This window comes from Strix uralensis, chromosome 1, assembly GCF_047716275.1.
Source record: "Strix uralensis isolate ZFMK-TIS-50842 chromosome 1, bStrUra1, whole genome shotgun sequence".
In the NCBI taxonomy this organism is placed as follows: Eukaryota; Metazoa; Chordata; class Aves; order Strigiformes; family Strigidae; genus Strix; species Strix uralensis.
In genome coordinates this window covers 108,643,411-108,667,966 of record NC_133972.1, presented here as the reverse complement: position 1 = coordinate 108,667,966, position 24,556 = coordinate 108,643,411, and the positions used below count along the sequence as shown (strand labels likewise).

The window sequence follows — 24,556 nt, the reverse complement described above, 5'->3', positions numbered from 1 at the left end:
ATTCTTATTTCTATCAGCTCTCAGAGGAGCTACTCTGTGACACCCAGCTTCCCACAGCTCCTTAACTAAAGATAGTGTTTGGGCCAGCAAATCTGCATAGTCACAGATCTGCTTTTCATGCTGGAGCCTGCCTTAGAAAAGCAAAACAGAAGAGCACTGTCTGTCTGCAAAAGACATTGGTGTGAACCCAAGTATATGTGTGTGGAGTTCCCACAGTTCCATTTCCTTGGCATACCACATCAATAAAGATTTATTTCTGTGATGGTATGTCTTCGGGGTATGTAAGGACAGATTTGGATGAGTTACAGAGCTATCTCATGGTAACAGAGCACAGCTGATACGATAAGTAACCCTTATCAAGGGGCAGCCATTGCTTCTCTGAGTTATGCTGCCTAGTAATGAACGCTTGTGGCCTCTTCTGCTCCCTGAGAATTGTCGGTGGAGAGGACCCTTGAAAATTTCCCTAATGCTGGGAAAGATCATATCAGGCAGTAGAGTGCTTTTTGCACCTCTTGGAAATGAAGAAACCCTCAAGCAGAGGGGATATTCAAGCCAACTTTCTATTCCCTTGTACTTTACAGAGAAGGGTAGAGGTAGCAGAATGACAGACTGGTCTCCGCATTGTAGTGAAAACTCATCTGTGTTTACTTCTTCCAGTTCCAATTCTGCAGAATGCACATGTTTTCCCAGTTGCTAAACTTGCCTCTCTTCCAAGCTCACTCGGCACATCCTGTGCCATCTACACAGGGGTGTGGAAGGAGTGGGGGGCACAGGAGGGCAAGTGCTTCATTACCAGGCATGGAACTAGGACATGCAATATCTTGCTCAACAGAAACAAAAAGCTTGCTTCTTGTAGAGGAGAAGTGTTATTTCCCATGATAGTGCAGTGTTGTGGGAATGCTCATCCATATTAAATTAATTAGGAAATTAGGGGTTTATTTAATTGCAGAAATAGAAAGGAACTTTTTTACTTAAACTCATTTGTCCCTGTCTTGTTTTTATGGACCGTTTAATTCCTTACTAGTTCTCACCTCATAACAAATTTTTGAAAGATGTTTGCTTTGATGCTTTCAAAAACGAAACAGCCAAATTTTGAAGGCCAGAGTCATGAGTGGACTGTGGCATTATTTGCAGAATTGATTTGCTGCTGGTTTTGCCACTTTGAGAATACAGAAAGCAGTGTTTAGAAAAAGCACTTGAAATACAAGAGGCAAAATTTTGACCTTTTCTACCATTTAAAGCAGGTCTGTTGGGTTGCTTGCTGTTGCCATTATTTCCATTTAGTAATTTAAGGGGTCTCAGACGATCATAACAGTAGATTTGGCTTTTGTAAGCTAAAAAATGTAAGAAAAAGGAAGAATGCAGTAGAAAAGGGAAAAATGTAAACTTTTAACTTGGGGTGGGTGGATGGGCAGGCAAAAGAAGGATTTATGGTTTTGTCAGAGTTTTTACTGAAATGAGTGTTCAGAGAGAAAAAAAAGAGCGGGACAAAAAGAAAACCTCCACCCACCCCCAAGTAGCTTTGAAGCAATACAATGAAACAGCTGTGTATCATGTAGATTTTTGTGAGATCTTAACCTCATGAGTTCTTTGAAGCATCATGTGTGAAGATTTAGTACAGCAAAAAGGTTAATCTCTAATGTATGAAAGAGATTGTGATTCATCTTATTTATTTCTGCTTCCATGACAGATTTTTCCTTAATAAAGGAACAGCGAAAGTTCACTTTTAAGCTTAGGCTAAAAAAATAAAATAAAATTCACAAATGAAAACTTAACTTTTTTTTCTATTTAGTGTTAGGAGCGTAAACCACAGAATAAACCAGAGCTCAGTCTTTTACATTAATGTTGATCACTAAAAGACATTACAATAAACATCTGTAAGAAAACCCTGTGCCTTGAGGAGCTTATGGGGCCCTCAACACTTGTGTATGTCTTTAGTACAGTTTTAGGAACTTGCTGCTTTTTCAGATGCAACCTGTTTTCTTTTTTAAGGTAGATATTCTCATTTACTGTAGATCATTGGATTCCTGCATTATTTCCCCTTCAGGAGATGCACTTGCCTTCGATACTTACATGTTTGTTCCTACTATCTGGAGGGGTCCAGTATCAATATTAAATTGTTCCTCATTTCTGTTGATATGTGTCAGCCACTTTTGGTTGACATGATTCAGCTGAAATGTCAGTGTCAACTGTTTTTTGACTGAGAAGGTAAATATTTACATTGAGACAACCAGCACTAGTGTGATCAACACAGATGTTAGTATATGCATTGCTGCCTAGTGTCAGATGTTCCAGCTACACAAGTTCTTTACAGAAGACCCCAAAGGTGGCAGAGTTGGAAGTCTGCAAAGTCATTGTACTTCTTAGAGTAAAACTGGTTTTTTTTTTTTAAAAATAGGCAGTTTGACTGGCAACAAAGCAGTCATTTCCAGGTGGGCTCTTTTCATATCAGTATTACAATGCTACAGCAGTATTGATAAAATATTAACTATTATCTTTGATAACAAAGTAAATAATAGGCTTCTAACAAGGTTCAGCCATGGAAGAAAGCATTAGTTCATATGCAATCTGTTGTCCTGGCTTAATGAGGCTGGGTTTGATGTTAACAGCAGCTTTTAAGAGTATTTATTTTTCTTTTTAGAGGCACAGAAAAGAGTATGTATTCCAGCTGAAAAGGGAAGCTGGGATTATTCTGAGTTATGGTAGCAACTAGGAGATTCCTTGATTTAAATTGTTTCAAATTACAAACCCTGCTATTTTGTGGCAGACTGATTCCTGGTCATTAGTACTACTAAGAATACAACTGGGCTGGGTCTTGTGGAGTCCTCTCTAGTCATCTAAAAGGTTTCCATACGGCATTTAAATTGAAAGAAGTCTCTCTACTGGTAATAGAGCTTTTCCACATCAAAGCCATGTTACAGGAGCAGACCACGTGAGAAATCCTCCCAGGAGATGGCGTGTTTCATCTTCAGGAGGCTGCAGAGTCACCAGCTAATTTTCACAGGGCCTTTGTGGTTGGCAGGTATTACTAGGTCAGCCTGGTTTAGATGCCTCCAGTCACCCACATTCAAAACATGGGCATTGAAACCAAAGAAAGAGAGCAGGTTTTCCATTTTCAGTGAAAATCTGTGCTCAGTTCCTAAAGTGAAACACCTGATTCTGTATTTAGAGTCTCTGTTTTTGAAAGTGCTGGATTGAATGACTTCTAAAAGGCTCTGTTAGCCTGCTGGAGCTCTGTTTCTAAATCTCTAAATCCAAAATCCAAAATGTGTTAATAGGGAAACATCTAGCTGTTGAAAATACTTTCTTTTCAGGTCACCGCCCAATTTCATTAACTGCTTTTTTCCTTTTCTAACTGAACTAGTGTTCTGTTCTCACAAGCCCAGGGCGTTTGATTCCTGGTCTCATGCACTGCAGTATCCAATTTGTCACTGGTGTTTTGAGTTACTTTTTGCTTGATGTAATGAGTCAGCTGGCCTGACTAAAGGGGGAATTCCAGTGGTGATTCCATTGTCTGCACTGAGGTTTGGTTGGCACATGCAATTTTTATAATGTCTTAACTCTTAATTAATATCATTGAAACAAATATGCTAAGGTTATTATATACTAGAGAGTTTTCCTTCTGTCAGGTGTCAGCTGGAGTGCCTCCAGAAGGGGATCAGAATGGCCTCATGGGGAGAGTGGATGAAGGAGTGGATGAATTTTTCACTAAGAAAGTGACAAAAATGGATTCAAAGTAAGTTCAAATTTAATTTTTTTAAAAATCAAATTAAAAAAACCACAACCTATCCTGATAGCTGGACAAATAGCACTTCAAAGTTGTATTTAACTTCTGTTCCCAATACCCAGGGTTGCTGTTGTCAAAGTCAGAAAATACCTTAGTAGTCAAGACATTGTGAATTCAGTTACCCTCCCTTAAAAATTACTACTTAGAAATAAATTGCTTTAATATAGCGGGGAGGGGGGGGGGATTATTGACTAATGTGTATTTTTATAAATCAGTTGACTTCATTTTAGCCTTCAGTGGAGCTCATTAGAGCAGAAGCAGAGCTGTACACTGGTTGAGGATCTCCTCTCCAGTGCTAGTAGTACACATGGGTGTCTCTGTCTAGTAAGGACTGCGGCTGGGCACAGTGTTTTGATAGATGACAGTAGATTTGTGTCATTTTAGAAGTACGTTAATGATGTGTTTGACCAATTTGTAGTATTCCAGGTTTAGGCAATACATTAATCTGAAAAATACGTCTCCTTCAGCTTTGTGTAAGGCTTACACAGCTTATATTTCTTTGTAGCTGGCTGTATATTTACAGAATCACGCACCTAGATGTTCTTGTATTCTTGCATGTTTGTGCACATACACATAGCAAATACTTACATAAATAAATGAGAAAGCTAGGACAATTTCCAGACAACCTGGAATGACACCTTCTGTGCTGTATGTGACATCCATTAAGGAAGATGGTAGGTGTTAACTGGCAGATAGCTGTGGCAGGAAAATCAAATGTTTTAAAGTCACTGAGTTATAAATATCTATAGTGACATGTGAAGCCATGTGTGATATACTATGTGTAGTGGTAAAATTATGGTAGCTTTGAAAAACAGATTAGCCAGCTTAAGTTCACGGTGCTCACAGGCTTACTGCATCCTCCTGTGCTTCCCTTGGGTGCCTACCAGCCACTTGTTTCAGGTGTCCCTGTGAACTTGCACTATCCCTGTGTGCCCGTCCCCATTCCTAAGGATCTTTGCTTCATTTGCTGCACCGGTGCCTCTCTCTCCAGTTGGGGTGCTCTTATGCAGATGTGTTATGTGCCCAGCTATCCCTTCAGGTGTGCTCATAAGATGCCTGTAGAAAATCTTACTGGCAAGTGGGTCGTTTTGGGGTTGGCTTTTTGTTTGTTTTTTTTTTCTGAGGATGAACATCTGCACTGTAAAGGTGTTCCTTACTGAGAGAACGTGGCTATGTCAACTAGTTCTTATTTCAAGCAGGGCCCTTAAGGGACAAGATCCCCCAAAAGCCATGTGATTCATGTGCCTGGATCAGTTGTTCTCCTTTTACTAATGGGCAGATAAAAACTGGTGGGTCCTTTCCATGGGCTACAGTCCTTCAGGAACAGACTGCTCCAGCGTGGGTTCCCCACGGGGTCACAAGTCCTGCCAGCAAACCTGCTCCAGCGTGGGCTCCTCTCTCCACGGGTCCACAGGTCCTGCCAGGAGCCTGCTCCAGCGTGGGCTTCCCACGGGGTCACAGCCTGTTTCAGACACATCCACCTGCTCTGTCGTGGGGTCCTCCACGTGCTGCAGGTGGATTCTGCTCCACCGTTAACCTCCATGGGCTGCAGGGGCACAGCCTGCCTCACCACAGTCTGCACCACGGGCTACAGGGGAATCTCTGCTCTGGCACCTGGAGCACCTCCTCCCCCTCCTTCTTCACTGACCTTGGGGGCTGCAGAGTTGTTTCTCTCGCATATTCTCACTCCTCTCTCTGGCAGTAGTTGTTGCACAGCAGTTTTCCCCCCTTCTTAAATATGTTATGCCAGAGGCACTACCACCGTCACTGATGGGCTCAGCCTTGGCCAGCGGCAGGTCTGTCTTGGAGCTGTCTGGCCTTGGCTCTGTTGGACATAGGGGAAGCTTCTAGCAGCTTCTCACAGAAGCCACCCCTGTAGCCCCCCTGCTACCAAAACCTTGCCATGCAAACCCAGTACATATGTGCATAGACTGCTTGGGCAGAGCTGTCTGGTGTTGGAAACAGTCAGGTGCCCAGTGCAGATGAAATGGCTGCCTCTCTTCATTATACCATGCACAAGGCCAGCACAAGAATCCTCAAGACAGTATGATAAATGTTAATTGTCCAGTTTTTAATTTAGAGACACCAGCTAATGGCTGGGCCTAGGGCAACGTATGGATCATACGAAAGATTGGCTTTGCCCAGGAGAAGGTCATTTGGTACTATTTAAAAGAGAGGGAGGAGGGGAGTGGAGATGAGTTTAAAATGTCTGTGTCTTTTATTAGGAGACCATCAACTAAAAGTTCAGATAGCAGTGAGCCCAGTGAAGCAGGTGATGAGAAGAAGAAAAAGGACTCAAGGAAGAGTGGCTTCCTTAATTTAATCAAATCAAGAGGCTCAAAATCTGAACGTCCCCAGACTGTGTCAGTAGCAGAGGAGCCCTCCTCACCCAAGGTTGCTGCAAAAAGTCCAGCTATGGACACAAGCAAGAAGGAGCTAAAGCCTACAGAGCAGAACGGTGGTACAGAGCGATCCGAGGAGTTAAAGACGCCAGACTCACTGGAAGAGGTGCAGACAGATGATGCAGCAAAGGCTGAGAGGGGTGACAGCAAAGGAAGCCCACAAGGAGGCCGGAGGTATGGCGTGCAGGTGATGGGCAGTGGACTTCTCGCAGAAATGAAAGCCAAGCAGGAGAAGAGAGCAGCTTCTGCTCAGAAGGTGAAGGCAATTTGATTTCTCTTGAGTTGTTGACAAAATAAGCGAGAGCTAGGTGTCCTCAGGGGAGGTGTCTTTGGGTCTAAAAGGGTTGGTGGCTGGGGCTTGACACATCAGTCCTGCTTTCCACCAAGGATTATGGTGTTCCTGCAAGAGGATTGCTCTCTGCTGTCGTGGTTGAACACAGATACCCTGGCCAAGGGCTAGGATGCACATGTGGAGCAGGAGATATGCACCCTTAAGTCTGCATTTTCTCTCCTCTTGCAGAGGAGGTGACACCATCTCTTGCGCTTGATGTCAGGCCATCATAAGCGCAGAAGATGACCCATAATTGTTTGCATGTATTACAGTGTAATTTTGGGGTGACTAGTAAGCACAGCTTGGACGTCTCCACTCTATATGATATGTGGTTTGTTCGTGTGTAATAGAAGCATGTTTTACAAAAGGTAAAGCTAGGACAGACTTCTTACTGTGTGCCCCCTGCCCACCAGTACCTCAGGTGTTTGGCAGAGTTAACTACAGTGGTAGCTATCTGTACTCTTCTCTTTTGGAAGGTGAGGTAGAAAGATGGAGAGATGTACTGGTTTTTAAATTATATATTCCATGCAGAGAAGTAAATCTGACTTCCAGACACTATTTACAGCTATTCAGCTTATACTTTTCTTGTTGCACTTTTATATTTTTATGTCCTTTTGTACCACACCTAATTATGCCTTTGATTTCTATATTTTAAATACTAACACTCAAAGAAAATAAGCATATGTTTAAAAAAAATTAATCTATTCCCAATTATCTGTCCAGATTCCCTTTGCTCTCTCTAATTTTCTCCTCTGTGAAGTGCTGATGCTGGGCAGGAACGCTGCTTCACTTCACACACGTGCAGAGTGGAATATCTGTGTGTTGCTCCAAAGCATTTTGTGCTGACCTAGTTTGCTTGATGCCCATTTCCCATTGAACTTCCCCATTATCATCCCCTACTTCCTCCCAGCAGCAGTTGGCATGTTCTAAAATTACCAAAGGATCAGCCTTTTTCCACTCTTCTCTTTCTCTTCAACATGCAGAGCACTCAGATACTATCTATTCCCCAGCATTATCCCCTTTAACACATTGCAGAATTGTCTTGCTGTGACTGAGCAAGCCACCCAAAGCTCATTTTTACCTTTCTTCATAGTCTTACAGTGCTTGCCATGATGTCTGAACCATTCCTGCAGACACTGAAGTCTTGTAATAAGCAGATTCAAATTAATGCAGTAGTCTATGGCTCATTAAAGAGATCCTCAGCATACAAACAATTTTTCTAAAGAAATGAGCAGTTCCCATCTTTCTCCTTGGTGCTGAGTAGTGCCCATGAATAGTCTCGTTGATTTCTAAAACACCAAGTTTTCAAGTAAAATGCCATATGATTTTGGATGTGTGATGCTCTGACTGTAACTTCTAGAATACCAAGCTACTTCAGATTATATAAATTTTTACAACTGCATTAATTATGTATGCTTGGTGCTCTTCAAGTTCTTAACACTTGTCATCTAAAGTTAGTCAGATTTGAAATGATGTGACTAAGGTAGACTATTGGCATGTGTAATTTTTTTTAAGTGGGGAGAGTAAAAGTCCTCTTTGAGCTTTCGTAGTGTTGGTTGAAAACTTGAATTTCATCTATCAAAAAGAAAAGTTATTGCTTTTTCCCAGTATTTTTTTTTCACCCTTTGCTTTTTTACTAATTGGAAAGGTTATTCCTCCTCTTTCAGGCTTAATTTTCAAGAAAATAATGTTATTGATCTTAGTTTTTTGTTAGTTTTTGTAAAAATTGATATTTATGGAATGCAAAAATAGGGGGGGTTTGGTTGTTGTTTTTAAAGAGTGACAAGAAAACTGAATTGAAATAGGAATCTGTACACAGCAGGGCATTGAGTTATCCATTCTTAATGTTACCCAGACCACACAAAATTGAACTACTGTATAATAGAATTTTTCACATACTTCATCCTAGCTCGCAGTATTGAATAATTTTGGTTTGTACTTCTATTCATGATATTCATGAAGGTGAAAATCATACAGTATCCTGATGGTTGAGCTATGGAAGACAGCATCCCGCTGCTGTTACATTGTTTAGGATGGGTAACATCAACTTCCCTGACATCTTCAAATTTATTAGAATTCCAGTATGATATGAAATTGTATTTTCCTTTAAGGTACAGATGGCTGCTTATATTCTGAGCTATTTTACACGAAAACAAAACCAGAAGGAATTTACTATTTCATTCATACCCTACCGCAGTCTGGTTACAGATAAAAGTGATGAGCAGGTGCACAGTAGATGGAAAGATGGTAAATGCTTTTTTGTTTTCTTTTGCTTAGAATACAACGTGCAAGTTGGCATTAATGGTAGAGAGGAGTATTTGCAGATTAGTGTTGCCTCTAGGTGTACATAAAAAGATCTTTTAGCTCCATCTAGTGTTTACAGACTGAGTTTTTAAATGCCTCAAGCAAAAACTATGAGCAGACCAAAATCATCTGTTTATTCACTCTGGATGGCACCCAACTGCAGTATTTCCCAACCTGGCATGAGTTCCTGTTAAAACTAGAGCCTGGTCATTATCTTTCTACATGATAAATTCACCTGCATTTATCTGACATGATTGACAGTTTCTCAGAGTAAATTTTTGCAGCAAGTGTTTAGTGTTGTCTTGGGACTGTAAGCAGTTTGTAATGCATGTAGAGTAGGTAGCCAAACACGCTAACATCCTAATTGCATTTTTAAGTACTATGAGATATATATACTAGAGGTGCCAGCACTGGCTTTTGTACTTGTCTCTGTACATGGTCATATTTCCCCAGTAGTCCCAAAACTAGGGAGGGAGGAAGGAGTTATAGTGAAAATAATTTTCATATTGTCATACAGCTCTCAAGTGATATAGTGTAGCTAAGTGTTGGGCATATATCTTCAATATTTACATAGGAAAGTGAGTATTTTGATTAAAGTTCATGAGAATTCACATTCCATGAAGAAATTGTTGGTAAATCCGGTTCTCAAAAGTTTTTTTTTTCCCAAGGTATGGAAGAAAAATCCAGTAAGGGGAGAGTGGTATTCCCTTTGAAACTATATAGCTAAGACAGTCTTACAAGGAAACATGTGACTTAAGGAGGTGGAGAGGTGAGAATTTAGCCCAAATATCAATGACAGTCAAGAAATGGGAATAAAACCTGAGTTTTCACCCAGTGGTAAAAAGCATAATGTTCCTGCTAGCTTTGAAGGGGACTTTGTTTTGTCCGTAAGCACCATAGCTTACCATTCTGGCCCTGCAAGTCATGACATTTCTAGAGTGCTTCTGACCAGAAGACTTTGTTGTTTGGTTTACACGTGGTTTTTAATATACAGATGATTTTCTCCTTAGAACCTGTAGAAATAGAAACCTTAGAGTGGATAGTTATATCTGTATCAGGGTAGTTTTACAGTACAGCAAGTTTAATGACAATTCTAATAGCATCCTCCTTAAGCAGTGTGCCATTTTAAGTGCACACCTGTACTTAGTGGAGAGGTCGGGAGGTAGCATTACCCTGCCAGGTCTTACAGGAATGGCAGGCACTCAGCATCCCCATCCTTTTCTGTGTTATATTGAAGAGAGGATTTGGTTTAGGGGCTGTGAGATTACATGAGCAAAACAGAGGTATCGGTAAGTCTGTAAGACCAGCCGCACCGTTTTCTCTGTCACTCCCCAGAATCTGCTTCTCTTGAAATGCCTGTGTTGAATTACCACCACAAGGGAAAGACATGTGGCCAGCATGGATATTTAGAGATCATTCCTTTATGTTTATATTTAAAATACTATTTTCACTCTAAATCTGTAAATTTTTTCTATCATTAATATGTGCTCTTGCTACTTGTAACTGTTCTCGTCCTTCCTACATTTCCTGTTGTCCAGTTTTTATCTACGTGCTTTACCTAGCAGTCTTTCAGATTGTAAGCTCCAAAGGGCAGTGATTATGTTTGACATATGCTGCATGGCACGTGGTGGAGGTTTCTGAATGCTATGGGGCAGCCAGATCCCAGCACGAGTCATGCAGAGTCAGTGTTGGAGCAGTAGTTGCAATGTCCTGAACATGTCGATGTGACTTATACATGGGTATATAACCAAATGCAGTGGTCATCAGCACGAATCATTCACTTTAAATTATTTGCCATACTAACTGTCGTGAAATAGCAAATCAAGATCAAGATTGAAGCTGCCTTCAAAAGTCTTATCCCCCCTTTTTTAGTTTCAAAAAATCTCACTTTTTTGCCTAGTGTCATCTTTGTAAGGCTGTCATAGTATATCCTGTGCTTATTTCTATGCACTTTTTGTATCCTCCTGTTTATCCCTCTGCTTCAGCTTTGGTAGCAATAAAAGGAGGCTGATTCTTTTACAAGCACATTGGGTGCATATCTAAGCTTCTCCTGGTGAATGCACAGGTTTCAAGCTCACTTCGGCTAGAGCTATGACATGACAAAAGTCTTTGTACCTTTTGTTTTGAGGCTAGGATAATAGGAAAGCTGTTTTTGAGAATAAAATTCTTAGCTGGAATATCAGCACATGAACAAGAAGCCCCCTTTCTTTAGAGGTGCTGAGCATCCAGCAGTGCTTGTGATGCGTAGCTTTAAACACCTTTCAGTAAGTAAGATCTGTTTGGTTTTAGAGGAATCCTGTAAATATGTGAGTGCTGCTACTTCTGTAGTTGCAGGTTTATCTAAAATATAAGAACTTATTCTTGTATATGAAGGAGTGTAAGATCCTTTCAGCAGTCATATTCAGAATCTTCAGAGAAAGACTTTATTTTAAACCTAAGCAAGGAATTTTTAAATATGGAGCTATCTTTGGAGAAAAGACTTGTTTCCAGCTAGCACCTTCAGTTTCTACTTCTGTACATTAGGAGACTTGTTGCTTAGGAGGCAGCTTTGCTAGACATGTGGCAGCATTAATTACAAATCAGCATAGTTTACTTCCCACTTGGATCTCCAAGACCTGAAAGAGAAACAAGGAGAGAGAATCCACCATTTATTACTATCACTGCTTTCTCTGCCTTAAGGCTTCCAAATTAGAGCTTTTTTCCTGACAGAAGCGCTGAGTTGTATTAATTACAGATATATTATTAATATGAGAGCTTTTCTCACTCTTTCAGAAACTTGGGAATGACACAACTTCCAGAGAGTCTTTTGACACAGCGGTGAGCTCAGAACGACTGGATGGAAGTGGTACAGGTACAGTCTGAGTTTCCTGATATAAACTCTTTCTAGAAAATGCAAAATGCCTAACCTCAAAAATCTTACTTCCTTCTCCAGATTGTGCGCCTACAACTGATTAAGTGAAATATGAGCCTATGCCATATGAAAGGATTAGAAACAAGCTCACTTCTTGTACTGTGTGGGACAGCACTTCTCATGAAGTCGGTTCTAGGGCTGGGTTGAAGGCTCAGCTTTTACTCTTGTGTTCTACATTGCACAGGAGGGAAGGTACTTGGTGTGTGTGCCTGGGGCACCTTCGAAAGGATGCTGACTTGTAATGGGATCAGCAAAGCTGAAGCTGAACCCAGGAGCCAGCAAAAATGTCTGTGCACAAAGAAGTGGAACTCCTAAATATATCTGATGACCTAAATATGACCAATTTGCAAGATTTACAGTAGTCTGTGCACGTACCAGCTTGAGTAGTCCAGGCTTTCAGCTGTTAGAATAGACATCTCTTGGGCAATGGCACCGGGCTCTTCCCAGGGTTTACCCGGCTTGACCGAAGCCAGGGGTGTCTGCAAAGCTGTGGAGACCCCTGAACACTGCACACATGCACAAAACAACTCTCCGTTGTACACGAAGTGGAGTTCAGCCTTGCAGGGTTTACAGCACTGATTCCCTCTGCACCTAGTCCTGCTGTGCCCTTTGTCAAGCTGTAGTGCTAGGCCCTGACATGGCAGTGCCTACAGTGCAGCCATCTCAGGACAAGAGGAAATTCTAGTCTTTGTGCATACTTTTGGACTGGTCAGCGAAGTGTTCAAAAAGGATTCAGCTCTGGTGGTTTGTGCGTACCACATTCACAGGACTGAAAGGAGTGGGCTAAACTAGGAAGTCCAGGTCTTATTTCTCAACAGCAGTGGTAGGTATCCTGCAAGCACAGCATATAGGGTTGCCAAAACATATGGGAGCAAGGCTGAAATAAAAATGTAAATGTAGCCATCTTGGCTGAGCACTTCAGAAATTAATTTTGACACTTCATACCTTTTTAAATCTAGTTTTAAAAGACAGCATATTAAAAGCATGCTGAACTCTATAAACCGGCACTTTTAAAGCCTGCTTGTCTTTTGAGGAGAACCTTGTATACTGTATGTGTCTCCTGATATCATCAAACTGAAGTCAGAGGAGCAAGAATAGTCTGTGCTTGGGGCATTAGAGTAGCTGGGTGTCTCTGACTCCAATTTTTCTCTGGTCCTTGTCTCTGTATATAACACATTTCACCCCCACCTCACTGCACTGTGCATGCCCCTTCCTTTTGGCCTCCAGATGTCAATTCTTTCTTTACCACTCTTGCTTGAGAGCTCCCCAAGGCCACTCTTCACTGTTGTGACTATAGTTTGTCTTTGTTGTGGCTTAATTTATTTTAACTTACTGGGTTCTAATAGTATTAGAAGGCCTGAGGTTAGGACGTCAAGAGAGTTAATGGAAAATTGCTTGATGTTGCTACAAGAAAACTATAGATAGTGATGCAGAAGGAGAATAAGGGATGTTTTTTTTATTCCTTGCTTCATGTCTGGATGTTGCTTGCTTTTTTTGTATGCACACGCGTGCACAGGTGGAGAAGGTGTCCTGCTGTTTGACTTGCAGCATGAAAGTCTATTGCATGCGTAGTGACTCTCCCTGTCACGCACTCAGACAAATATATATGTGCCACACAGCTCTATGATAGTTTGACAGAGTTTTAACTCCCGCTGGGCTGAAAAACAGCTACATAAGCTGGAGAAATGTATTGGAGATTGGCTTGCAACAAACTATATCGACACTCCCCTCCCTCCCACTGCCATTAAAATGTCCGTGCTCAGCACTTTTGTAACAAGTTGAATTTCTGAATGTATATAGCAGGTAGGTAGGTCAAGTCAACATATGTGAGCACATACTTGGCTTTGCCAAGTACCAAGGCTACCAGTCTGAATTTCAGTTAGTCTGTAATTCTTTTCCAAGAATAAAGATGTGACAATTGTTGAAAGTCCCAAGCTAACATACAGGTTGCAAGATGATCATTACGTCTGCTACATACAAGCTTTCAACCTTCTGAAAGCTGCAGAGTAGGAAAGTAGAGCAGACATTTTTCTTGTCTGCAACCTCAAGTCCAACAGTCTTTCTACCAACTTGCACAGCTAGAGAGGACTGATTTATTGCTTGGAAGTCAGTGTAGCTGTATCTGTAAATACCTTGGTCTTTGTTTGGGATAAATAATATGTTGATAAACTTGCCAATGTGTGGAAACCATAATACATATACAGTGTTATTAGATAAAATATATAAAGAATACTTTGATCTCAGCTAAGTTTCAAAATCTCCTCTAGAGCTTGCAAAAAGCAACAAATAAAAAGATGTAGCCTGCTGATCACACATTTGGGATTTATTTTCTGGGCCAGGATTTCTCTGTTGATCTTGGATACCCAACCTTTTGTCTGTAGAGGCACAAAACAGCCAAAGGCTGCTTTTCCACTGATCCATCGCTGCTTTCTCCGCAGGTGGGCTGTACCATCTGGTCCCAGAAATATGAAGGAAGAATAAGGTCCAGCCAGCTATCACCCCAAATATATTAAAAAGGGGGGAGATGCTGTCACCTCTGAGGCAATTGAATTATGCAGCTTAGCATGTGTAAGAACTAGCAGTTATAGATTATATTCTTGCAGTGATTTTGAATGAAGTATTAGGGGTCCTCTCACACGGCAGTGCAGCAGCTAATGATGGTATTTTCCACACGTGCATATCTGTGCACAGAGCCTTCTGTGTTGCAGGAGACTTTATTTTATGTGTCTATTTATTTTAGTGCCTAAACTCCAGCAGGCCCTTCCAGAGAGTCGGTTTGCTTCGAATAAAGGTGACTCCATCTCAGCATCATCAGAAAAAAATTCAAAAGCTGAACCAAAGGCAGAAACTGGTGCAAAGACAAGAAGTTCTTCCAATACACCGACCAGCCCAAAACCCCCACTGCAGTCAACAAAGCCCAGCCTGGCAGGACGACCCACGGTGCCACAGAAACCACGCTCTGCCTCTCGTACTGGTGAGGAGCTCCTCTGGGCATTTGTTATCCCCAGTTGGGTACTTCTGAGTGGTGTTTGGGCGGGCTATGGAGGAGGCACCCATGGCCACATCCTTCAGTCAGTTAAATGTAGAGGAAGAGGTACTTCAGACAAGATGCTCTTGACTTGCATCCTCCTTTTCCACCTCCCTCTGCCCTAATTCAAATAAACTTATTAAAATGGTTTAATCTGTGATCCGCAATAGTAAAGCCTGAGGAGAAGCAATAGCAGCAGCAGCAGCAGAGCTGTTTTGAGTTAGCCTGCTTCCATGGAAAAGGTGAGCACAGAAAGCTACTTCAGCATCAAAGCCCTGTTGTAGTAGCACTGACAAAAATAACTGTATTTTCTCTAAACACCTGGCTCTAAATACTAAAGTCCTTGGGGTTTTCTGGCAGGCTGCTCTTAGCCCCTCAAGCAAATGCCTGTATTCTTAATAACTTGCACAAACCGTCTGTGTCTCACTGGTTTTTCCTTGTTTTGCCTTTGTTTCTTTGCTTATTGCTTCTGACTGGAAATAATTCTAACTGTGCTTTTATAACCCTGCAAGACTGCCAGGTGAATGACTATTAATTTCTGCTCTGTCCTAACCTCCTGCCCAGATATTATCTCAGGGTTTCCAATAGTGAGAGGTATTTCAGCAGATCTCCCATACATTTTCTGTCCTCTATGTAATATGCCAATGTCACAACCCCCTCTTCCCGAAGTACAGCCACTGCAGTTGAGAGGAATTAAAAGGCTAGTTACTGACTCCCCCCCGTAGCTATGGCAAATACAACTTATTAATTGCTAATGACTGAAAAATGTGAGCATAGCCATTTGTAAGAGCTCGCAGACTTCTGGGCTTTCACCATACTCACTGTTGACCTTAGAACTATGTCATTTCTAGCGAGGACAAGGGGGCAGAGGGATATCACAGCCTCTTCCCTGCCCTTAATGAGTAACCTGAGCATTACTCAGTCTCTGCACTCCAGTGGGTAGAATGTTGTTCAAATACAGAATCACCTTCAGGTTTTAGATGGCTTCAGATTTATTTTGTCGACCATTTTAGAAATTGTCATAAAAGTGAGAGGTGTCAGGTGGGATGCTCACAAAGATTAATACAATAGGAAAGCATATTTGGTGGTGCTTAATCTGTAAAATATGGCAGTGTGTTATCTCAAAATCTTAGGTATCAGAAAGACCTGAGCTATCTTTTTCTGCTAGCTCCTGTTTCCTGCAGAGAGAGCATACTGCGGATTTAACACCGAGATTGATTAATATTTACTTGTAATAGGCCAGATCCTCAGGTGGCAGTAAAAGCAGCACCATCTCTGTTGCTATCTAACTTCTATCCTAGTACTTGTAGCAACCTGCTGGCTAAGCACGCCCAGACAACGTGATGAAGAAGTCAAGCAGTAATTCTATTTGTACATTCTTGCTCCCACTGTTGTTTCCAGCAGTGTGGCCAAACTAATAATAGCAAATTTTTACTAAGTAATCTGAGGGCGAAGGAGCACAGCTCGGATGTCCATAAATTATCAAAGACCGAAAGTGGTTCCTCAATAAAGCACAGAACAGCTTTAATTCAGAAATTTATAGCTGTGTTTGCCAAGCATTGTGCTCATCCATATGTTGATACCAAGCTTCCCAAAACAACTGGCCTCACAGGCACATCAAAAGCATGGAGAAGGTCCGAGAATTGTTCAGATCCAGTTGCATTTGAAAGGTCATCACTTTCCTATGCTGAAAGAAAAAAGATTGACTCCTTTGTGGTGACTCCTTAACTGAGATAAATTCATATTAATTTCCAGTATACAACTGAATTTACTCATTGTACAAATATTCAATACAGGTGATACTCTGAGTTCCTTTTTCCTTCTATCAATACTAATGTATCTTCCTAGTTCCTCTGTTGCATACATATGCCACTGTTTACTCCCTGAGTAGCAAACATACAAGCAGTTTAAGTAATCCGTTGTAGCTGTACTTCTCTACTGTCCAAACGAAGGCTGCCTAGTGTAAGACTGAAAAGGTCTTCCTGTGCGGACTGTAAAAATGGTAGTCAGCTTGCCATACATAACACATAGTCAGCCTTTTAGAGAAAAAAGATATCCAGATGGTTTAAACTATGGATTTGAATTTAAGTTCCAGATTTCCTCACAGTCTAGAAGATGAAGTATTTTTATTATTTAGGAAATCTTTGCAGATGCTATGTACTGGCAATATATTCTTGGAAGTACGGAGTTCTGTAGGCTATTTATGAAATTTGTTTCCCTGGTTCACTTTTATGCCTTACAACTGTGAAACAGGACATCTAAATTGATCAGTTCATTGTGTTTCAGTATAATAAAAATATAAATAGCACAAATAATTCCAAAAATCCATCCAAAATAATTTTCAGCTGTTCTTACAAATTGCATACTTATGTCTTGCAGGAAATTGGGTTGGTCCCATCAGATTTCAGTTTGTGCTACAATAACAGTACATGTTAAAAAAGCTGAAATTGAGATCTTTGCTTTGGCTATTAAAATATTTTCACCTGGACTGAGGGCCATCATGCATTCTCTTGACATAATGTAAATTCTGGAATCCTTCTTTTTCTGACACAGATTCTATCTGTTTGTTGTTTGTGTATTGTGTTGAGGTTTGGCCCATCATAACAGCATCATTTCTGTGAGCTACAGTAGAAATATAACTTCTCACCCTTTTATTCATGGTACTCCACAGAGGATGCTCCGGAGTCTCCCTCTGGCCCCAGTTCCCCAAAAGTTGCCTTGCTTCCACCTGTGCTGAAGAAGGTTCCTTCTGATAAAGAAAAGGATGGTCAGAGCAGCCCCTCAATCAGATCATTTTCTCAAGAAGGTAGGAGTGTTGCTATAGCTGTTGTTCCAGCGTGCTTGTCCTCTCCTAGAATTTAATGTGTCGTCGTTCCCGGATTTGTTTTCACTTGGAAGGGAAGAGGGTTATTCATTTGGAGGAAGAAAGAGCAAGGAAAGTGTATCTTGTCACCTGTTCCTCGTATTCTCCACCCATGGGTTGGTGCTCTATATTTTTTTCTTCCTTTGATCAAACCAAGTGAAAGATGAATCCCTTGGTATTAATAACGTAGCTGAACAATTAAGGGACTCTTGCATTGTGTATATTATGGTTTAATTTGGTCTGAATTGAGATGCTAATTGGTATTGGTCACACACAGTAATGTGAAATGCAGCTCTGTGGTTCAGCACATTTCCAGGGGGGCAGCCATGACTTTGTTCCTTGTAGCCAGCCTGTTGCTCTGTTTGTACTCCTCCTTTCTGTGGGCTCGATGCATGTGCCTGGGTTCACCACCTCCTCAGGCAATGAGTCTCTGTGTGCCAGGGCAGGGCTTGGTGCCTTTTACGCACAGCAGTAAGCTGCTGCCTTGTCTTTGCTGCTTTTCATGTGTGCACTGGATTTCTACTTCTGCTGATGCATTTCTTTGCTCACAGTTGGCTCTTAGAAGAACTAAGGCTTCCTCTGATAGCATAGGATACATGGAGAAGTAGTCACAGAAATGTTGCTCAATGTGGTGTTAGCTGGCACAAATGACAGCATTTGAAATTGGGGAGTGAGACCTATTCCTTCCTGGGACTCTCCTCAAGAAAGACATCCAAGGTGATTCGATCACTTAAGCTGTGAGACAAAGACACTTAAGCTGTGTGCCCTTTCACACTCTGCCAGCAGCTTGTGTAGTGTGGGGCAGACAGTCAAGGCAGATACGTAACATCGGATTGTGAAGACTGAGCAGTTGTGCTGCCCACAGACCCCACTGTTACCCCCTCTAGGGGCAAAGCCATCCCCAAGCAGGATGGCTCAGAGGTGTATTTTGAGAAGCTTCTCCCTTTGTCTCCTAAAACTACCATTTCCTTTATGAAACAACTTACCTCACAGTCTGGGTGTTGCTCTGCTTGGAGAATTGTTGCTGTGGTGGCTACTATTTGGTGACCGTGTGTCAGCCCATGTTGGTATTTGTCTACAGGTTTTGATTCTCATGTCAGCCACCTGTGTGATGTCGTTGGGCTGCTCTTGTGCCGTAAAGGTAGCCCAGTGGAACCACCACAATCTGACTGAATTGTGTAGAGCTAGCAGGACATGACACACCCAAGGACCTCTCCTGTATCTGGAAAGGGCCTAGAGTTCAGACAGTCTGTGTTGCCAAAAGCTGCTGTAGTCTGTGGCTCAGGGTCCGGAAGAGTCAGCAGGGTGTCTGAAGTGCCTCCCGGGGGGCTGTGGCATTATGAGGGCCCGAGGCAGAATACAGCCTCTTTGTTCTCCTGCCTTTAGTCCCATCACAGCCTTTGTTGAGGCAGGTGAACTGGGCTACGGCTTAGGGATCAGAGTCACTACACTGGTGCCATCCGTGTTGCAAATGGTGGCAGTCAAAGGCTCTGGCCACAACAGACTCTCAGCTGCTGTCTGATAACCGCATATGCTAGAGTCCTTGTTTCCTCACCAGCTTTTCACCAGACTGCGAGAAAGAACTTGTTACTACATAACAAGAGAAACACAAAGACATGGGACTTGTTGCAGGTACATTTTAATGTAAGGTTAACCTCAACATTTCTGTGCTACATGCCTGTCATGAGAGGGGACATATCGGAGAAGCAGGGAATATGGGATCATAACTCCAATACTTCTGTGTTACAGCAATCTCTAACACAGCAGAGATTTCTCAAGGTTTTGCAGTTTGTCATGTGAGAAGAGGGGCAATCGCTCTATTTTTAAAAATGTGTTTGTTTGCAATTCCTTACGCAAAAGGGGTCAGACACTGTGCTTTCCTCACTCCTTGCTCCCTTAGACAGACCTCCACAGACAACTTGGCCAAACACAGGGTTTTCTAGTTGCCACTACATTGCACTGTACATATTTTTATCAGTAATAGTTTAGAATGGCTAAAATTGGATTTCCAGGTCCTTAGGGAGCTGCTATGCTTTGCATAAAATTGTTCAGGAAAAAGTAAGTTCTGTTTCTTTTATTTTTTATTCTTTTTCAGGTTTTTCTTTATCACTTTATTTCTTTATTTCTACTTCCTCACTCAGTCATTCCTCTGTCCTTGCTTTCTGCCACCTTTCAGGCTAGCGTGCTCAATTTATTTCTGCAACTGGTAAATCACTACAAATCTGCCTGAGTTGGTAAACAATTCTATCTCCTGCAAAAGAAAGCTGAAAATTAGATGATACTTGATTATGAAATTACTTTATGTTAATGAGTTTAACTGTACTTTGTGGGATAATCTCAAAATATTCTTTACACAGCATACCTGTAAGATCAGGCTGCAGTTACCAACATATGCAAATATCTGGACTAAATTTAAGCAAGCATCTGGCATATTGATTGCTACTCTTTGAACAATTGATTAAATGGGATGAAAAAGTGAAATTATTTATATTACTTTCTGGACGTGGGCCTACAGTACAGTTTAGGGGTATAAATGAATCCTTTTCCCTGCTAGAGCAAACAGGAGATTGTCAGAAAAGAGATACGGCTCATGACTGTGCCAAGCCATCTGGCAGCGTGAAAACCACTTCGGGGCAGTATTCTACCAGTGCAGAAGAGGAAGCTAATGTGCTTGGGCAGAGGAAGGCACAGCCAACTTCTGGTTAGAAGTTTTCATTTTTCATCAAGACAATGCTTGATAACTGGCACTAACAATTGTTAAGAAACAGTAATATCAAAGAAGCCACAAAAGGAAGTGGGTTTGTCATTGGATAATGAGAAAGGTAAAAGTCTCATGGGATGCTGATCCTCTTTTTGTCCCCATGGGAACTACATGGCCTGAAAAAATTTCCAGATAAGAAATGTGTGTGCGTTTTTCCTTCTTGGCAACACCAATGACCAGTGCCATATAGCACCTGCAGCCCCTCTGCAGAAGAGGGCTCGTGACAAACCACGATTGCTCATTGCAGTGGTGCTGGCATGCTGCCGTGTAAGTACGCTGCAGGTAGACTGTCTGCTGCTTTGTGTGCTTACATACCTTTCCTTTTTAAGATGTGTGCACTGTAGTATTTCAAAATACATTCCAACCTGAATATTGTTAGTGCCCGTTTCAGTACATCACCAAAAAACCATTTGAGAACTGGTGAAATCAGAATATTTTGACACAGTACTTTGATTTTTAACTTCATAAACAAACAGAAAAAACACCAAAAGAACCCAAACCCAGCACTGTGCTGCACGCTTCAGCTGTGCTTCACGAAGAGCGACTTTGACTTACAGTGAACTCATTCAGTAGGCTATAAAAATGCTTGGTTGATCTATGTGTTTTTAAAATATAAAAGCTCCTGTTCTCAAATGGTACGTGTTTATCTGCTTCTCCTTACCTCTTAACTGGTTTGTTTAAACAATAATTCAAAATTACTTTTTTTCTGAAGTTTTCTCATTAAAAAATGAGGTATTTGAACATCTTATGCAATTACATTTACCCGCAGTTTTTCTATTTATAAGACATCGTGTATCCCTTTTCTAACATCCTCAGCCCAAAATGTATAAACTGATTTCCTTTTCGTATTGTAGAATCAAACTTAGCCTATCCAAACTTGGAATCTCTCCTCCCTATCATAATCAAATCACTATATTTTAGTTCGTTCTAAGGTATTTCTGATAAAGTAAGTTTCAAAAGGTGAGATGCTGCTGCAGATCTACGCAGATCACTTGTGTATGGTTTCATCAGGACAAGGGTTAGATCTTGAGGTAGAAATCTGCTTTGCAGTACGTGGACTTAAATGCCTGATATTTTTCAGGCATTTTGGGGGCAAACTACCTGTCTTGATTTATCAGACCATAAACTAAAATGGCTGCTGCAGGATGTGTTCTGGGTTTTGTTTGAAGAGTGAATGGAGGCCAGACAAAGGCCATGTAATTACTAGGAGGTACAAGTATCAAGAATGACTCAAAAATTTCCAGGCATCTATTTCTTTGAGAAGCAGTGGTGTTTGGGAAGGTGGAAATGCCCAGATTTTTTTGGACAGAATTTAGGTATCGTAATCCTCCCCAATTCCATTAAACAGCTTTAATAACCTTTCTCAAAATCCTTTCCTCCTCTTTCCCAACTTGCAAAGCTGGGATAAGAACACAGTGAAGATGTAGCTGCTGGCTTTCATTTCCTCCTGTATTTTGGCTAGCACAAGTAAGGAATTGGGTATGTTGGACTCAGGAGAACTATTTGGGTAGCAAATGTGCCAGGTGTGCGGAGGTGGGTCTCCGCAAGATGCGCGTTGGATGTGCCCATTCCGCTTTCGTCACGGCAGTGATCCAAGGCCAGGCAATGTCTGTGCCAAACGAAAACCAGCCAGAGCTTTCTGTCCCCCGTTTCACAGCCTGTTGGCACACACCAGTGCTGTCTGGGGAGTCGTGCTGCGCCCCCAGGGATACAGGGAGCATCCCTGTTGAGGCAGCTCAGCGGCTCCCTCGGGATTCCTCTCTGCATTTTCCGCATTCCTGACAGATCCTAACACAGCCTGGCACAATTTGAAACGGCACGGAGATGCCTCAGCGGCAGCCTGCTGCTTGCCTGTCCCTGCTGTGGCTGGAGCTGCACGCTGGTGACAGGGCAGGCTGTCCCTTGCAGCGGTGAGGCTGGAGGGGAGGGGCACACAGGGAAGGGGAGGTAGTGCTTTGGTTTTTATTACCATGGTTGCTGGGGCCTTCTTAAGAGATGCATACTCAAATGCAAACAGGCTCAAGGATCCAGTGCAAACCAAAGCCTGGGTGTCCTTATCTGAAATGGTGGAGCAAAGAAGGTCTCGTAACTGTAATGTTTAATTTTGTGGGGGTGAAGTGAGATGACTTGCAGTGAAGTCCCATTTAAGGGCCACTGTGTGTTTAAAGGTTCATTTTAACTGGAACTATGAGATTTCTAAAGCTATCCATCCTTGTGTAACGTCATCCCCATCGATCTGTGTAATAACTCTCTTGTTACCATAGCAATTGTAGACCACTGGTTAGATCAGAAATCTTAACAAGATTTAACAACCACCTTCTCAATTTATTTCAAAACTTGGAGGTTTAGGGAAATCCCTGGCCTTACCAAGATTTTAGAGTTCTGGGCAAACAAAATGGGTACTGTTTGCATTTAGATCATGGAAAGTGGATATGTCCTTCTGCCTTCTCCACTGCGGAACACAGCAAGGCACGGAGCCCGTGGTCTCAGCTGGAAGAGGTGCAGGTTGGGCTCGGAGCCACGAGTGTCCCCCCCATCAGGGAACAGGGCAAGCGTTGGGCAGTGCTGGTGGGGCAGGGAGCAGCAATTCAGGTCACTTGGATACAAAGGTGACTGTCTGTCCTGATTCAGGCTGCTGAGTCAAAAGGGAGAGTATAAATGTGTCCTGCCAGGGAGACAGGCCTGCCTGCGATGTGCACCGCTGGGTGCCCAGCGAGGATATCCACCTGAGCAGTCAGGAGTGCGTTGTCTGAAAGCCAGCCCAGCTGGAAAAAAAGAATGCTGTTCTGGTTTTGAAGTGGTGTGATGAGAAGAAAGTCTCCAGGATGTTTCTAACTGTAATGTTTATGCATGTCACAGTGAAGTACTGAGTTTCATATTTCAAATTCACCTGCTTGCCAACCAACAGTGGAATAAAGTTGGCTCAAACTCTCTCTCTTCTTTCTCACCTTTTGAATTAATGAAGAATTAATGAACCTATGCTACTCCCACTAGTGTAAATTAATTCAGTGGGAGCAGGAGCGGGTCCTGTGTGCGTGAATGACTTCTTTTTAAATGATTTTTCTTCCTCTCTCTTCTACAATAATTAGTAAAGTCTATTTCTATTTTATACAGCTGCAAAAAGAAGCCCTGGGCAGCAGTCTCATGAGTTCCAGGAACTGAAGCAGAGGTCCTTAAGTAAAGACGGCCATCAGGGAAGCAAGTCCAGTGACTCTGGCGAAGAAGCAGATAAAGATTTTATTTTTGTTTAGCAATCAGTACAAGTGCTTTGTAGCGCAAGAGCTTTTTATAACAATCAGGGTACAGCAATCAACAGCCCTTCTAGCCAGCTGCTCTTTCACCACAGGTACATTTCCATACAGAAAACCTGATCTTCCAATCATGATTTACAGTGCACTCACTTGGCATTGATTCGGTCCTTAATTTCTGTTCTATACAACACAGACATTCCTTTCTACGCCTTTGCTAAAGCCAGCGATTCTTTCATGTATTCTACTTGAACTTCTCTGAAGCAGCTACAAAGAGTGCCCTGCATTAGGGCATTTAGAAAGCAAAGCAAATTAACTGGACACTGTCTTACACTAATACACTGTACAGCAGGTAATGTGTTGTACTGCTGAATGTAAATGTGTCAAATCTGCACGTGACTTACCTATAAATATATTCTTGCGGTATGCAATTGCACATTGTAATTATATTAAAAGAGCACACTAATAAAATAATTTGTATAGATTATATATATTAAATGCTTGGGTATGGTTTTTACATTCTCCCATAGGGAGCTTCTTTCTTCCTGTTCTCGTACTGTACATAAAGCTCCAACGCTTACATTTGTGTACTGTCAAAAAGCACAACAGAGAAGGATTTGGATGACGTATAATCATGGTATGCTTCCACATTCATATATTAATGTATATAGTTGATTGGAATGAGGGCAATTGAAATTTTATTAATATTGGTGTTTTCTAGAGGCATTCCTCAGTTCTGTCTGCATATTAGCTTCCTTTCAATGTGTAATTCTATGAGAAAAATAGTACAACATCTGTAAAAACATTTCAGCTTTTGAGGGAGGGGGTGCAAATTTCACAGCTACCCACTTACATTACAGGTTGAAGGGATTTTATTCATATGTATATTTGTAACAATAAAAAATGATTTTACAACTGAAA

At 41.7% G+C, this 24,556-nt stretch overlaps 1 protein-coding gene across 6 annotated transcripts in view; it reads left to right on the top strand.

Annotated features, from left to right (window-relative positions):
* The window catches only part of CARMIL1 (capping protein regulator and myosin 1 linker 1), a 196,000-nt gene extending 171,444 nt beyond the window's left edge, over positions 1 to 24,556 (top strand). For 2 of the 6 annotated variants that reach the window (XM_074876791.1, XM_074876800.1), the window contains 7 exons: positions 3,630 to 3,736; positions 6,013 to 6,445; positions 11,597 to 11,675; positions 14,476 to 14,709; positions 17,435 to 17,569; positions 20,181 to 20,327; positions 23,502 to 24,556. In XM_074876791.1, coding sequence (XP_074732892.1) covers positions 3,630 to 3,736; positions 6,013 to 6,445; positions 11,597 to 11,675; positions 14,476 to 14,709; positions 17,435 to 17,569; positions 20,181 to 20,327; positions 23,502 to 23,638 — 1,272 coding nt within the window. In that variant the 3' untranslated portion in view covers positions 23,639 to 24,556. The remainder of the gene's footprint in view (positions 1 to 3,629; positions 3,737 to 6,012; positions 6,446 to 11,596; positions 11,676 to 14,475; positions 14,710 to 17,434; positions 17,570 to 20,180; positions 20,328 to 23,501) is intronic. The other 4 variants (XM_074876808.1, XM_074876819.1, XM_074876828.1 and 1 more) reach the window with 3 other exon arrangements.